We start from the raw sequence: 14,530 nt of genomic DNA on the forward strand, positions 1-14,530 counted from the left end.
TCATCTCTCTGGAAAATAATGCCATATTTTGTATATATATTTATTTATATATTTTATATAAATATTTTATATATTTATATAAATATATATATTCTTATATGTCTCACTATAAATGTTTGATGTCACTGTACAAAAAAGAAGCCATCAACACTGTAACTTCTTGATGGGTTGAGAACTCCATGAATACTGAGGAGAGTGGTTTTTTGGATGCTGGGGCTGAATGTTGTGTTGATGGGGGAGGGACTGTGGTGGTGAGGAGCCCATTCTTCTCCCACTGCATGAATTACAACCATCCTTGTTCCTGCCAGCAATGGCAAATGTCTAGAAACTCTGACATGGAACGATTTGGATATATGGCTTGCTGGGTTGGGGGCAGCCCACCACTGTAACTCAGATGTTTAAAGCCTTACCCAGAAATATTTTAGCTGAACAGCACTATGAGTGTTCTCCACATCTTTCCAATTTCTGTCTAATGGAATGAGTTTATATCATCATTAAAACTGAAATTTTATAATATCTTTGTAAGAAAAAAAATGTACATGAAGTGATGCCTATTCCAGGATAATACAGATTTCCTGACACACGATTACACAGAGCTTTGTATATTTTTATTGCTAAAGCAGATCTAATGCCTGCAAGATTTGTTGGCAAAATAATAAATACTGTTTTATTTTTTTTTGGGGGGGGGGGGGGGGGTTTAGAGTTCTAAACAGGTACCAGTTTTTCTCAAATAATTTCACAGAGAGAAGAAAGTTGTAATATGCCAATATTTGGGCATATAATCATAGATAAGAACATAAGGGTTGGATTCATTGAAGTGAGTTATTATGTTGCCTCTATTTTTTAATAACTATCTGGTGAGCCTTCTGAAAACAAAAATCAGTTTCATGATGAAAGTAATAGAAGGCTGCTTTGCAAGGCACATTTTGCAAGTTTGTAAGATGATTTTACAGCCTGTGACAGGCTTTGCGATTCAGGTATTTTGTCAAGAATTTTAATTTTTAATATTTTTTCTACCATTAAAAACAAAGAAATATAGAAAAAGTTGGCTAGTAGAGGTCTTAAGTCATATATTTTATGAAAAAACCCCAAACAAACTGTATCTCAAGGAGCTAAACCTGATTTAGGCATGCAGTCTGTCATATGAATATTTAAGAAATGGCATTCAGTTCCTTTATTAGTATTAATGGTCTTTAGTTATGCAACAGAGAAAACATACAACCATAAGGGGAGATAACAAAGATCTGTGTGTAAATCAGTTTTGTTATTTTTCTTCCAACAGACGTCTTTAAAACAGAAAATGTGTTTAAAAACTGCCCCAAAAATAAATCTCACCTGTAATTTAAAGCTTCATCCTTTTCAGAAGTTGCCTTTTAAATACTTTTTACAAGCACAGTTGCTTGCATTAATATTGGATACTCGCCATTGTCAATCTGCTGTCCCTGTCAGTTGCAATTGGTATGAAATGCAAAATATTTATCTCTCTCCAAAAAGATAACCTTTATAAAATGAGATAATCAGTGATGGCTTTTTCATTTTTTATGGAGAACTTTGAGTTTGGGGACAGAAATGAAGCCAATGCATTAGGAAAATCTCTTATGTCTTAGTGCCTTCACTGTCTTCAGTATTTGATTAAGTTAAAAACTTCAGCTTTTATCTAGTTTTTAATAAACTCTTCCAAGAAACTAAGGTGATCTGAGTTAATACTAAGAAACTTCAGAAAAAAAAATTTATAACATGACATTATTTACACTTCAAATATTTGCATGGCAAGGCATTATAGAAGATCAAAATATGTATTGCAAAATATGTATTGTTGATTTCTTCTTGAGCATGTTTTGTCTCTAGATGGGTACCATATGTAGCCCAGATTAATGTTGTAAGAATTTATTTAACAAGTGTGATAAATAGCTACATAAATCCCTTTAACTGACCAATATACAAGTTAAAGCTGCCTGCAGACAGCTCTATTATCTTACAAACTCTGAGAAAGTTCACTTTTTTAATAGATCTACTGTACTATAGTTTTTTGAGCCCAGAATATCCTTTTCCACCTTTTTGACATGCCTGCCTTTCAGGGCATAGTGTTAGCTATTTGTACACGAGGAAAGGAGGCTTTATTGAATACCAAAACCACAGAATTAATTCATTTTTAGTACAGTCTGAACTTTTTATGACTAAATTCCATAGAAACCCTACACAGCATAATTCCTTATTGAACTGAGCCCTAAATTTAAGTAGTGGTTTTTCAAACTATTTGGGAAATGGTCTTTGTGTATCTCTAGTCACTCTCAAACTCTGTAAGCAAGCATGGCTCCACAGAACAGTTTACATATTAGCAATAGGAATTTTATTTAAAGTATGAACAAGTACTGAGCAATTTTCCTGGATGCCAAAGCATATTAGTATACAAAATGAAATATTTATATATGTAGCTGTTTTCTCTGTGGTCCTGCTATGTCTTTAGAAATCCTTTAATTCTATTAATTTCTACCAGAAGAATATGCTTTCTTCCTCATTAGAAAGGACTCCTTGTTATTTCCCAGCTTCCACTTTTTTTTTTTTTTCTCATAGATCCAAAAATAAGATCCAAAAAGGATATCAGAGTATTCCAAATACAAGATTTCTGTGATCAGTATCAGAAATTACCTCATCTGCAAGCATGCAAAATAGGTTCAAGGCCTTTAGAAGAGAAGTCTTTTGGTAAGTCCAGTGGACCTGGGTATCTTCTAGACAGAACATATTTAGCCATTTGTTTTTGGAGTCTCCATCCTTGGAGATACTCACAAGCCATCTGGACACTGTCCCAGGCACCATTCCTTGGTGGCCCTGCTTGAGCAGGGAGGGGTGGACCAGTTCATTTCCAGAGATCCCTTCCAACCTCAACCATCCTTTGAGCCCATGGGCCTATGAGCCTGTCAGTAGCAGTTTGGTGTCCCAAGTTCCAGCACCTGAGATTGTCTACATTTTGCAATGTATTGGTTGAGAAGATGTTACAAATTTTTTTGCCCAAAAAAGAATTCTCTGGTAAAATGACAAGTAGTGCAAATTTCTTGTTCACCAGAAAAAGCTTTAATTTTAAAACTGCATTTTATTTACTCCTTCCAGTTCAGATTTTGCAGGAGCCTTAGAGAAAATCCCGTTAAAAACCCTTTCTTTTTGCTTTTACCCTATACATGTGTTAAGAAATGCAAATAACTTCAAGGTGGAATGTTGCTGCTGAAAAAAATAGAGACTAGGTATTAGCAAAAGCAGAGGGCAATGCTGCAAATCTCAGTTTATCCTTGCAGAATTCATGTCCTGCTGCTGTATGCATTCTGGCTTTCCACTTCTGCTGACCTATCCAAATTCCTTAGGAGCCTTTCTCTGTCAAGGCTAATTTTATCTCGCTTCTCTCTCCATGAGTGGGGATGGAAAGAAAGGTAGCAAGATTCTCTCTACAGAGGGAAGCTGCAGTTTCATGAAGAAAAATTGCCTAATCTGAAAAGCTCTGAAGAAAATGCCATTGAGAAGGACTGTTTCCCATAGCCATTTGTGGTAATTCCTTCTGAAAGTGGAGTAGTGCATTTCCCTCATTCCTTGCAACTAGACAGCAGAGACTATTTTTGCCTGCTTGTGCCATACCAAGAATATTCAAGGTAAAACTTGTTTCCTTGTATCCACGTATCCATGTAATTTGCACTCAGTAAAAAAGACCTAACTGAGCTTGGAAAGTTGATTATTGTTTTATCACAGGGGTGCTGCACACAATCTTCAGCCCTCAGATCCTGCGACACATTTCTACAGCTCCTATTACCAAACTATTGGTTGCTGATCTTTTTCTGTTCCCTTGCTGGGGCTAAATGGTAAGAGCTTAGCTGCCAAAGCAGCAATAAACAGAAACTGCAGGCAAAGAAAAGATATGAAATAAAATCATTATTATAGCCATGATTTGCTCTAGGCCTCCACAGATATCCCACACTCAGATGCTTTTCCAAAAAACCTTTAGCATCTCCACATCAGCCTGGTGAACTACAAAGCATTGTCAGCCAGAGAGAGAGAAAAAAATCACTTATCACTATTTAAATAATTATGCCATTAAAAGCCTCAGTATAGGCACAAATAGGTTGCTCTTTGTCAGCTTATGTCTTGGTTGGAGTAGACAGAGAGCAAGAGGAAGACTGCCTGTGCTGTCTCAGCATAGCAGGACTGCAGCACAAAGGCTCTGCTGGAAGAGCTGTGTCTGTTGGTCAGGCACTGTCCCCAGTGGAAAAGGTGGCTGGTGACAAAGCAGCAAGGAGTCAAGCACGTGCACAGCCCCTGCCTTCCCTTGCCTGCCCTTGTCTCTGCTGGGCTGCCCATGCTGCCACTCAGACTTGATAATACAAGAGGGAGTCTGAAAAGATGAGCAGGAACTTTTTCGAAATAAAACAGCCATGATCTGGAATGGACTAAATTTAAATTTATTCATTTAACCTTGCTGTAACATCCACCCTTTCTCCCTCATCTTTCTCATGAGATGTTGCCCCTCTCCCTGCACCCTCACGGTAGCTTCCTTGCCAATGAACTTTGCTCTCTGGGGGCAGTTTTAAGTCAAGGGAGGAGAAAAGGGGGGAAAATAAGACCTTTGTTTGTTGGCAGAGCTATCATCAGAGCTATTTTCATTACTCAGAGTGCAAGTGTGGTATGTCTGGGCTCCTGCTCCAATGCTGGTTTTATGGTACTTACTGGTAATACAGAGCAAAGCAACTGTATTCCCAAAAGATCCTCTCTTTCTTTGTACCCTCCCAGTTTCAACATAAAAATGGCTAGGTAATATAGGGTGATCAGTCAGTAAGAAAAAAACCAGAAAACATGAGACCTGTCTTCAGTGCAGCCTGGAGAGACTGTTTAGGCTAGTAGTTTATCAGTGGAGTGATAACTGAGGAAAAGTAGACCTACTTCAAAACTGTTGTCTAAAGATACACATAGAACTTGACCACTCAATTTGCAGCATGATCAGAGTCTAGATTGGAGTGAGTAGTTTGGATCTTTTATTTTAAAGGCTTTTTTATTTATTATTTTAGTGTATTATTATTATTATTGCTATTATTATTATTAGTTGAGTAGGGGTTAGACATAGGTGTTGTTTGCTTCAATAGCAAAGCAATGATGTGCGTAGAAAAATAACAATTCTGAAAGGTCAGTGCTGCAAGACTGTTGGTAGGGCACAAGCATCTTTACTTCTGACTCTGCAGAAAAAAAACCTGCTCTGTTTAGCTTTTTTTAGGGTTCCCTTGTAATATCTAGTGCTATGGGGGCTGAGTGCTTTCCAGAAATGCATTAAATCCTGCGACAAGTCTCTGCCATGGGCCATTCCTTTTCATCCCACTTTTCTTCTCCCTGAGGAAAGAAAGCTATATATGATGCATTTTCAGTTTACCTTTTAATATTTTTCTGTGTTTAAGACTCACATTAGCAAGTGCAAGATCAAAGGAATGTTTGTTTGTAAAGTAAAAGGCTAAATGTTCATGTGCTTAATACCTAACTGCATTTTGGACTAGGTCTGCAGGAAGTTGCTCCCTAAGATTTCCTTTTCCAAAGCACTTGCTCTTACATTAGAGAAGTAACAGAGATGCTGATGAGCTTTCAGTGTTAGGGTTGGCTGCCCTTTGCCACCATTTTCTTTCTCTTCTCCTCTCTCTTCCCTCACTTTCTGCCAGCTCTAGCTGACACAAATGTGTCTCTTCTGTTCAGCAAACCAGTGAGCAGAACTGACTCAGTATGAGCAGAGCCCAGTACCAGGTGATTTTTGGTTGCCTTTGCACAGCTTGAGGGGAAACAATGGGTAGAAAATGAAGTGCAGAGGGCAGTGACCTCATTTCTTTGCTATGAGCATTTTGCAGCTGGCAGAAGGCCATGGGCAGGAGGAGGCATGGCTGGAAAAAACCCTGCTGCAGCAAACCTGACAGGGTTTTGGCAGGAAGAAGCACAAACTGGGTAGGTACGTTCTCAGGTGACATGAACCAAACATCACAGATGCTCATCGAAGACCCTCCCACCAACTAATTTCTTTTTAGGTTGAATAGTAGGAATGTAAGTGAATATGAAGGGAGGGGGCAAAAATAACAAGGATCAGTAGATACCCTTTATACATCCAGATATACAGGAGGCAACTCGAGCTGCTGGGTATCCTGTGGCACTTTCCTTGTTTGCCCACTCATTTCCACCAGGCTTGGCTTGCTGGCACAGGAGCAACCATCACAGCAAGAAAGAAAAAGAAAAAGAAAAAAAAAAAAAAAAAAGAAAAAAAAAAAAAAAAAAAAAAAAAAAAAAAAAAAAAAGAAAAAGAAAAAGAAAAAGAAAAAGAAAAAGAGTCCCAAGAAAACAACAACAAAGAAAACGCCCCTCCAAAAAATATAAAAAAATCCCCCCCAAAACCACCAAAACAACAAAACCAAAGTGCTCCTCAACCAGAAAAAATAAAACAAGAAAAACTGAAGACCTTTGATTTTTCACCCTGATGTTTGAGGCTGATCACAAAAATTAGGACAAAGCAAGGCGTGTGTCATCTATGGTGTAAATGTAGTCCAAGCTCCCAGCAGCATTTTTATAGGGAAGATAAAATTTGTCTGTTTTTCCTCCTTGCATTAGTCCTAATTCCAGTATACAGAAGAGTCTGGTCCTAGTCAGACAGCTCATCCCAGAACAGCTGAGCAGATGTTGTCCCAGTGAGTCCTGGCAAGATGTCACAGGAGGCCAGATTGCAGATATGGAGGCACTCCTCCCCTTCCACTTTCAGTGGGAAGTAAGGGGCTAAACACCTGTGAGAAATTGGCCTGTCATTCCTGCATGTTGTGCAAAGTAACTTTTGCTTCTGGCACTTAACAATTAGAGGAAGGTATGTCTTCTAAACCTCTGCCCCCACTGAAAAATCCAAATTCTTAGAGCTAGGATGGGAACCTTCCACCCTGTAAAAGATTAGAAGTAGTTCTCCACTGGATTGCTATTCTGCAAATAGACTATTTTTACATAAACTATGAATGTTTGCCTTATATATATATATATAATTATCCCAACAAAAAAAATCAATTTCTACTCTTAAAAGATAAACCTTTACATGAGTTCTGTGGGGTGAGAGCAGTCACACTACTCTTAAGAGTGTGTTGTAGCTGTGAGACAGATTTCCCCTCCTTCCTTTGCCATTTTCCCTTGGCAATGCCATGACAATTGTTCAGTGCTGGGTAGAATCCCTGAAAAGGACTTCAAAATTTGCTGCTTCTTCATTATTTTGATACAATGACTGCCAAGCATTTGGACATAGTGAATGTGGTGCTGTAACACGGATTTAGCCAGGTCTCACAGTAGCAAATTACAGGTATGCTAGATACTTACAATACCAATACCATGAACTGCTTTTTTGCACTGCTTTCTGAGGGAAGATCTCAAAAAACTTCACAAAGGAGGTTAGTAGGATATCCATACTTGTAAAATCTAGAGCAGTTCAATAGACCTCCATCAGATTGGCAGACATTGGTGAGCAGATACAGCCACCACAATCAGCAAGCACATTGTATGAAGCCACAGAAACGTGACAGGGAGAGCAGAGATTCCCCACACTTTCGCTTTGCAGTCTCAACAAGCACCTTCCCTCTCCCATTTAAAACTCAAAGTTTGTGCCAACAAACAGCAAGAGCTTTTAGGCTTTCACTTCTGCCAGACTCTTAGAAAATGTTATCCCTCTCCTCCCCAGCTGTTTTCATAGGCAGAGTTGGTGCAGACTGTTTTCACCTCTGGGACTTGCTTACTCCCACACCAGTTTCTCCATGGACAAAATCAGCTTGAGGCCAGAAGGGCAGTCACTTACATTCTCTTTTTCTCTGCAATCACTAAGTCAAAGGAACATGTAGGGGAGGGAAATGGACCATATCCCAACCCACGAGTACCTTCTTCTCTATTTTCAGAGAAAAGTGTAAGGCTGAGTTTTTCCCAGCCTCTTTTTTATAACCTCTGACTTTCTGTGCAGGAAATGGCTCTTTCTAGTCTTGATGTTATCTTGTAAATGTATTAATGCTGCTGCCTTGGGCTTTTGAGTGGAGACAGGAATCCAGCTTTCCTATCCAGAAAATCTTTTAATAACTTCCCTTGGAGTCTGCTATTTTGCCCAAGGCAGAGGCTTGCATGGCATAGCTGGGACTGGAGAGGACAGGAGTAGGGGAACGGGGCAGGCAGACCAAAAGAAGGAAACTCACTGAGGGGAAAAGGACCATGGCATTCAGGAGGCAGATTTGCAAGACTTTTGCCTGTTTTCCTGCTGAGGTCAGACTGCTGAATGGAAACATGCAGAAAACAAGAGACAAGGGCAGAGTAGAAAACTTTTAATAGCTCATTTTAAATTATATTGTCAACATTGTGAACGACTTAAACCTGCCAAAGGTGGTGCAGAATATCATATTGTATTTTGCCATTTATCCAGTGCATATGTTTAAAAAATAGATACAAATACTGTCCCATCAGGAGGTTCAGTATAGAATTGCTCTTTTTTAAGAAACAGCTTGGCATTGAAACAGAGGTGCAAAAGTAACACAATATGTTCACAAAACAGGTTTTAAATAAGTTTCTAAGCATGCTTTCTACTGAAATCTATTTTTAAAAATTCAGTTTTACATCTATAAATACATAGTACAAAAATGCAAGTTTACAAGCCATTTTTCCCAATAGTTATGCCATTTGAAGTCTTAAGTTGCAACATTCCTCCAACATGATGCATATATTTAAGCACAATAATATTAAGTATTTAAATATAAAGTTATGAAGTGTTTGAGAATATAAATTAGTAACAACACAAAAATACATGCAGTGCGAAATAAATAATTCATCAGCTTTACATATGAGGTTATATATAATATTATACAAATAAAATATACAAGATTATAGGATTTGATCTTGAAGTTGTTCACATTTGTCACTTCAACATGTAGGCAATCTCAGTGCAGTAAAAATGTTACTTTATGGGGTTACTCATGCACTCAAAATCAGGTGCACAAGACTACCTTAGTGACTTAATGGCTCCTGATTGGAATAGTTCCTGGCTACAACAGGCCCAACAGAAAACTTGGTGTGAAAAACTTTGGAGTTTAGTTGTAGTCTTGTGAGCTGAGATACTGTTGGCATTCTGGGTCTCCTTTAATTTCTGGAGATCCAGGAATTCTTCTGCCATTTTTTGGATAGACACACCAGCATTCAGCAGATTCTCCATCCAGTAAAGTTTCACACTAGATTATTAGACAAAAAAAAAAAAAAAATCACAATAAATAACTGTAAGATTACCTGTGAGGTACTGCCAACAGAGGTGTAGGACAGAATTAGGATCAGAAGGTGGGGACCTGCCATGGACAGGCTTGTTTTGAATACAGTGGTCTGCATAGCCTCTAAATAACACACTTGTTAAGGGAACCAAGACCTAAGCTCAGCTATCACAACAGCAACTTCAGATTTAAGACTGTCCAGTCCTTGGTAAACAGCAGTAGAAAACAGCAATATCTTCCTGTGCCAGTGTGAGAACTGGAATGATGGCATAATATACAATTTCATAGGGTGAGAGCAGTGATTGAATTTTCTCTCTTCACACAAGGATGTTTTGGGTTTTTTCTTGGGGAGGTGCTTGAACAGGTTTCTGTTTGTGCTTGATTAGATCCCAGGTCACAGTGTCTGTGAGTCACACCGTGATGCCACGCCCAAAACCAAGGAGTCTTGGTGACACAGATTTATGCAGACCTACTAAATTTGTGTGCATGACCTGTGGTTACAGGGTGTGGCTTGAGGTTCAGAGGTTTAGTTAGTTTTGCAGATTACTCTCACTGTAACTTGCAATAGATTTTTTTGAGGGTATAATGAAAATGAGCAAATAACCTAATCCACAGGTGACAAAAATCAGTACTTTTGTTAGGCTTTCAGAAGGTTAATATTGCTCCAAAGAGTTTGTTTTTTTTTTCACTGCCTATGTAGGTTTTCCACTGCCTGCAAGCTGAGAGCCCACTTTTTACATAGTGATTATTATATATTTAATGGGTTTTGGCAGGTAATATGGCAGATACTATGAAATAATGTCAACTGAATGTATGCTAACAAATCAAATACATGGGAGCAGACAAGTTTAAAATATTTTGGAAAAGACTTTAAGTGCACCTGTTCTGTGAAGGGAAAAGACTCCTGCCTTTATTTCTGAGAGCCAACAGCATGCAGCTCACCTCAAAGAGAAGGATGGACCATCTGCTCTCACTACTAAGTATCCCCATTTTCACAACCTGCTGAAAACTTGTGAGCAGGGGAGCTGAGGGCTGTGAAAGGGTTGGCTGTATCGGGCTAGCTGCAGGACTGCTGAGAGCAGAGAGGGGGGGGAAAAGGCACGCACCTGTTTGCTGTGGTAAAATCCATTCTTGTTGCAGTTGGGCAAGTAAAATTTGTAAATCTCCCCTCTGCTTCTCTGCCGGGCCTTCACCAATTTATACAGGGCTCTGTAGAGCTCCTTCTGACATGGACCCTGCAAGAATACCAGGACAGTGAATACCAAAATCTCAAGGAAATCAACTACACAAAATATGATCAGAATATAGACAACAAAAAGCTGAAAATACTTATTAGGCATAAAGTCTACACCCGACTGTTTTGCATGCAGTTTTTCTTCCTTCTGCAGGAGCACAGCCAGAAAACTCTGGTGTTGCATTCAAACCTTTGTTTTTATTCTTTGAGGTTTTTTCTGTTCTCATAAACATGGGGATTTTAGTCCTTAAATTGCCACTCAAGAAAATTTAACCTGCACTAAGTAAACACATTACTGCTGAGAGGATACAATCTCTCCTGTTATGGGCAGATGGGCGTTAGAAGACTGGTACGTGAGATTGGTCAAGTTTTCCAGGTTGCCATGACCCTGTGCTCTGTTGATATATGGAGGATAGGTGCAAGACATATATAGATGGTGCAAGAACAAACATCTGAATGTTTGTTATCTTTTGTACAGGACAGAACCGTTGCCAAAGCAACATGGAGCCATTATGTAGCTCTGGAACCAAACCCCAAAGTTCTTGGAACTAGCAATGAAGAACTGTTTGCAATATATCACTGTTTTCACAATTTGCTGGCTCTCTTTTTCGAAGTCACAATTTCTGTACATCAATAGTACCTAATATGTTTGACTCAGTACAAGACAGGACAAGTGATGGAACAAATATTTCTAATTTTGAGTGAAAACATAACTTCTGCTTCTGCAAAACCTCCCCACGTTAGCATCTCACATAAGCTGTCATATTCCAGTCTGTGGGTTTATCTGTGTCTCTGGGTGAGAAAAGAAGAAGCCCTAAAAATCAGAACTGCAGCTAACAGCACATGTGCATGTCAGTTAAAACTAAATCAGTGATTAAGTTGTGTTGTTCTGGATATGGAATGAGGCTTCCTAAGGTAGGGCAGTGATTAGTGTATCTTTTCTTTTTCTTTCCCATTTTGTCAGTGACCATTATGAATCCAGGCTACCAACCCAGCTCTGTAATGCAGGGTGCTGCTGCCCAGGACTGGTCTAACAGTGGTTCTCTGGTGCCCTCAAGTGGAACACAAACCTGCTTGCAGAGGCCCTACACCCTCCTTACCCACTAGGATTTTGCAATGTCGAACCCCACTTCAATTGTTGAGCTTTTGTCTTTCTACATGAATGTACTTGACAGTGTTTCCTTGTGATCAGAGACAATCACATTTTGTCTTGCATTGGTGTTTCATCAATAACTACATGGAAGGGCTCCCTTTTATTTCTCTGTGTTTTAGACCAGTGACAAATGCCTTTTCTTAACTAAGCCAAAAAAGGAGTACAAGAATTTAATATAGATTCCTATAAATTAAGGGGCCAGATTCTGATCATAAATATGGTGAAACATTCAGCCTCTGCATGAACTCTGTGTAGGACATACCCAATGCATGGCTGTTATTATTGCTCCAGATCTTTTGTCTGTTCCTCAAGCATCTGATGAGCACATGCTAAAATCTGGTTTGCCAGCTACCCAAAATACTGACATCTCAATGTTGCTGATAGAATTTTTTTTTGTGAGGGTCTACTGAAATGGTCTCGGAAAGTTTTACAAAGAAAGCCCACCTTCTCTTTCAATTTCTTCAGTTCAGATATTCTCTTCGCTTTCATGTTTTCATATGCAGTGATGGAATTCCAGGGAATGGATTTATCCTGGCCTATGGGAAACATCAACTGATAGTTCAGCAGCTGGTCCTGGGTTATTTCAGTGCTTTCCAAAGGCATATCATCAGGTTCTATAGAATCTGGAAGAGAATGATATAAAGGTGAACATCTTCAGTGAAATTTTGCATTTATTTCTCAAAGTTTAAAAAGATGAAGAGAAAGATCAACAACAACAAAAAAGAGTAATATATATGACAGATCCATTATTAAGAATAAATAACATGTGCAGTATGGCAAATTATATGTTGGTAGTAAGTTCATAGAAGGGCTCAGCAGCTATTGTCTAACAAGCTGGTTATTTTATGATCTTTCAAAATTACTTGAATCCCAAAGATGAAGCTGCAGCCAGTCTGTTAGAAGTGAAAAAAACTTTCTTGACTACGGTGGGTTGTAGAAACTTGGCTAAATAAGAAAAGACAAGCTAAACTTGTAATAAATTTAGATTTTTGTCAGCATGATGTATTTCTGGTTTTATTCATGAGAGGAAATGGTCAAGACCTCATCCCATGGCATCCTGTGCTTTGTTCTTGCCTCGTAAATAAGAAAGGGTAGCAATTCACAGGAGCCAGAAGCAGCTCATGCTGGCTGCAGCAGACCAAATAGCAAAGGACTGGCAGAAAATGTTTGGTTCTGCCTGATCATGGCCTTCATGCCAGTGCCTAAATCAGCATGTGTGAACAGTTCCACTGAAACCTCTTTGCAACTGCATGCAATTCATCACAGGATAAAGTTTTTATGTGTCTGAATTACTTGCTGGATCAAGGCTGTAAACAGGTAATGGACTAAAAAAACACCCTTTGACGATGTTCAAGAAAAAAATGCAGATGAGAAATTGAGGAGGGAAAGGAAGAAAGAAAGAAAGGAAGGAAGGAAGAAAGCAAGCGAACTCTGGAAAGAATCAAACCAAATCAAATGCAGGTAGCATACTTGGTTTAGTTACTGTTCTCTGCCTTCCCCACCCCCTCAAGTACAAGAGAAACTCCACTTACTTCTACTAATGGCTATTGTTATTTCGAGACAATTATGACTATTCTTGTAATGCTACCGAGTTACCTTAATCACCACTTAATGGACATAGCAGTAGTGGTGATGAAAAAATAATAATTGGAAAATAATGATATAACACTGAAGAAATTCCAGCCCATTATATACTCAAAGATGCTTCTAGCACTCCAGGTATATTTTATTCCTGAAATGAACTCAAGCACAAAGTCTCTTCATTCTCTGTCACGACTTTTAGAGATGGACATAACCTAAGCCTAGAAAGCATTTGTCCTACTCCAGCTACTGTCTGCTACTAAAGAAAAACTGTCTGCAGCCTCCCAGACACTTCACTGTAGTTATTCTGCATTGTCCCATCTCTGCGCTTTAGGGTTTCTGAGCTTTCAGGCTGTGCCCTACCAGCTTGCTGCGAGCATCTCACCGGGATGCACCTCTCTGGGAACAGGTCAGAGCACGTTTCCCTGGAAAGCGCATTCCAAGCCTCCCTGTTCTTCAGACGCCTGCCTAAATTCCCCCGCTGTTCCTCTCCTGGCTCTGGGATCCCGCCCTGCCCGGGGCGGGGGCCGTGCCGCAGCTCCCGGCCCGTGAGGGGCGCGGCGCAGCGGGGCCGCCATGGCGCCGTACCTGCCGGCTCCTCCGAGCGCGTCCCTCCGGCCTCGCTGGCGGGCAGGCACGTCCCGTGCCCCCGGATGAGGGCGGAAAGCGGCCGGGGCTCCCCGGCCGGGACGTGGCAGCGCAGCCCCAGGCGGCAGCGGGCGGTGTAGACGCCGCAGGGCTGGCCCGGCCCGAGGGCGCAGGCCTGGCAGCAGCCGCAGCCGGGCTGCCGGGCGGGCTCCGGGCACTCGGGCGGCACGGGCGGGCACAGGGCGAGCCGCTCCGGGGTGCAGGGCGCGCAGAGCACGGGCTGCGAGCCGCGGGCCGGCGCCGGCAGCAGCAGCAGCGGGAGCAGCGGGAGGAGCAGCGGGAGCAGCGGGCGGGCCGCGGAGCAGCCCCGGCACAGCGCGCACTGCCGGCCGCTCATGCCGCTTCGCAGGGCCCGGGGAAGGGCAGCTCGGCGGCCTGGGGAGCAGGAGGCACTTCACACACGTTCGGCTTGCGCGGGCCATTTATACGGTGCTGTGCCCGGGTATTAATCTTTAACCCCGAGTTAACTATTATCTGAGCAGGAGGGCCCGAGAAGCGTCGTTTCACTGGCAGTTCAAGTCCCCGGCCACTCTTCCCCTCCCCTTTCACTTTCCCCCTTTATCTATTTTCTTTCCTCCAGACATGCAGGAATGCTTTAATTCCCTCACTCCCACCTCTTTGCCCCAACACAGTTAACAAGGAAAAATG

The 14,530-nt window shown here is 40.9% G+C and overlaps 1 protein-coding gene across 1 annotated transcript; it reads right to left on the reverse strand.

The window, feature by feature from the left end:
* Positions 1-8,319: 8,319 nt before the first annotated feature.
* IGFBP1 (insulin like growth factor binding protein 1) lies at positions 8,320-14,287 on the reverse strand. Its single transcript, XM_079300915.1, has 4 exons — positions 13,823-14,287; positions 12,098-12,276; positions 10,373-10,501; positions 8,320-9,233 (listed from the first exon to the last, which is right to left on the reverse strand). The coding sequence occupies exons 1-4, from the start codon at positions 14,217-14,219 to the stop codon at positions 9,096-9,098; spliced, it is 843 nt and encodes a 280-aa protein (XP_079157041.1). The 5' UTR covers positions 14,220-14,287; the 3' UTR covers positions 8,320-9,095.
* Positions 14,288-14,530: the final 243 nt, after the last annotated feature.

This window comes from Erithacus rubecula, assembly GCF_903797595.1.
Source record: "Erithacus rubecula genome assembly, chromosome: 3".
Lineage (NCBI taxonomy): Eukaryota > Metazoa > Chordata > Aves > Passeriformes > Muscicapidae > Erithacus > Erithacus rubecula.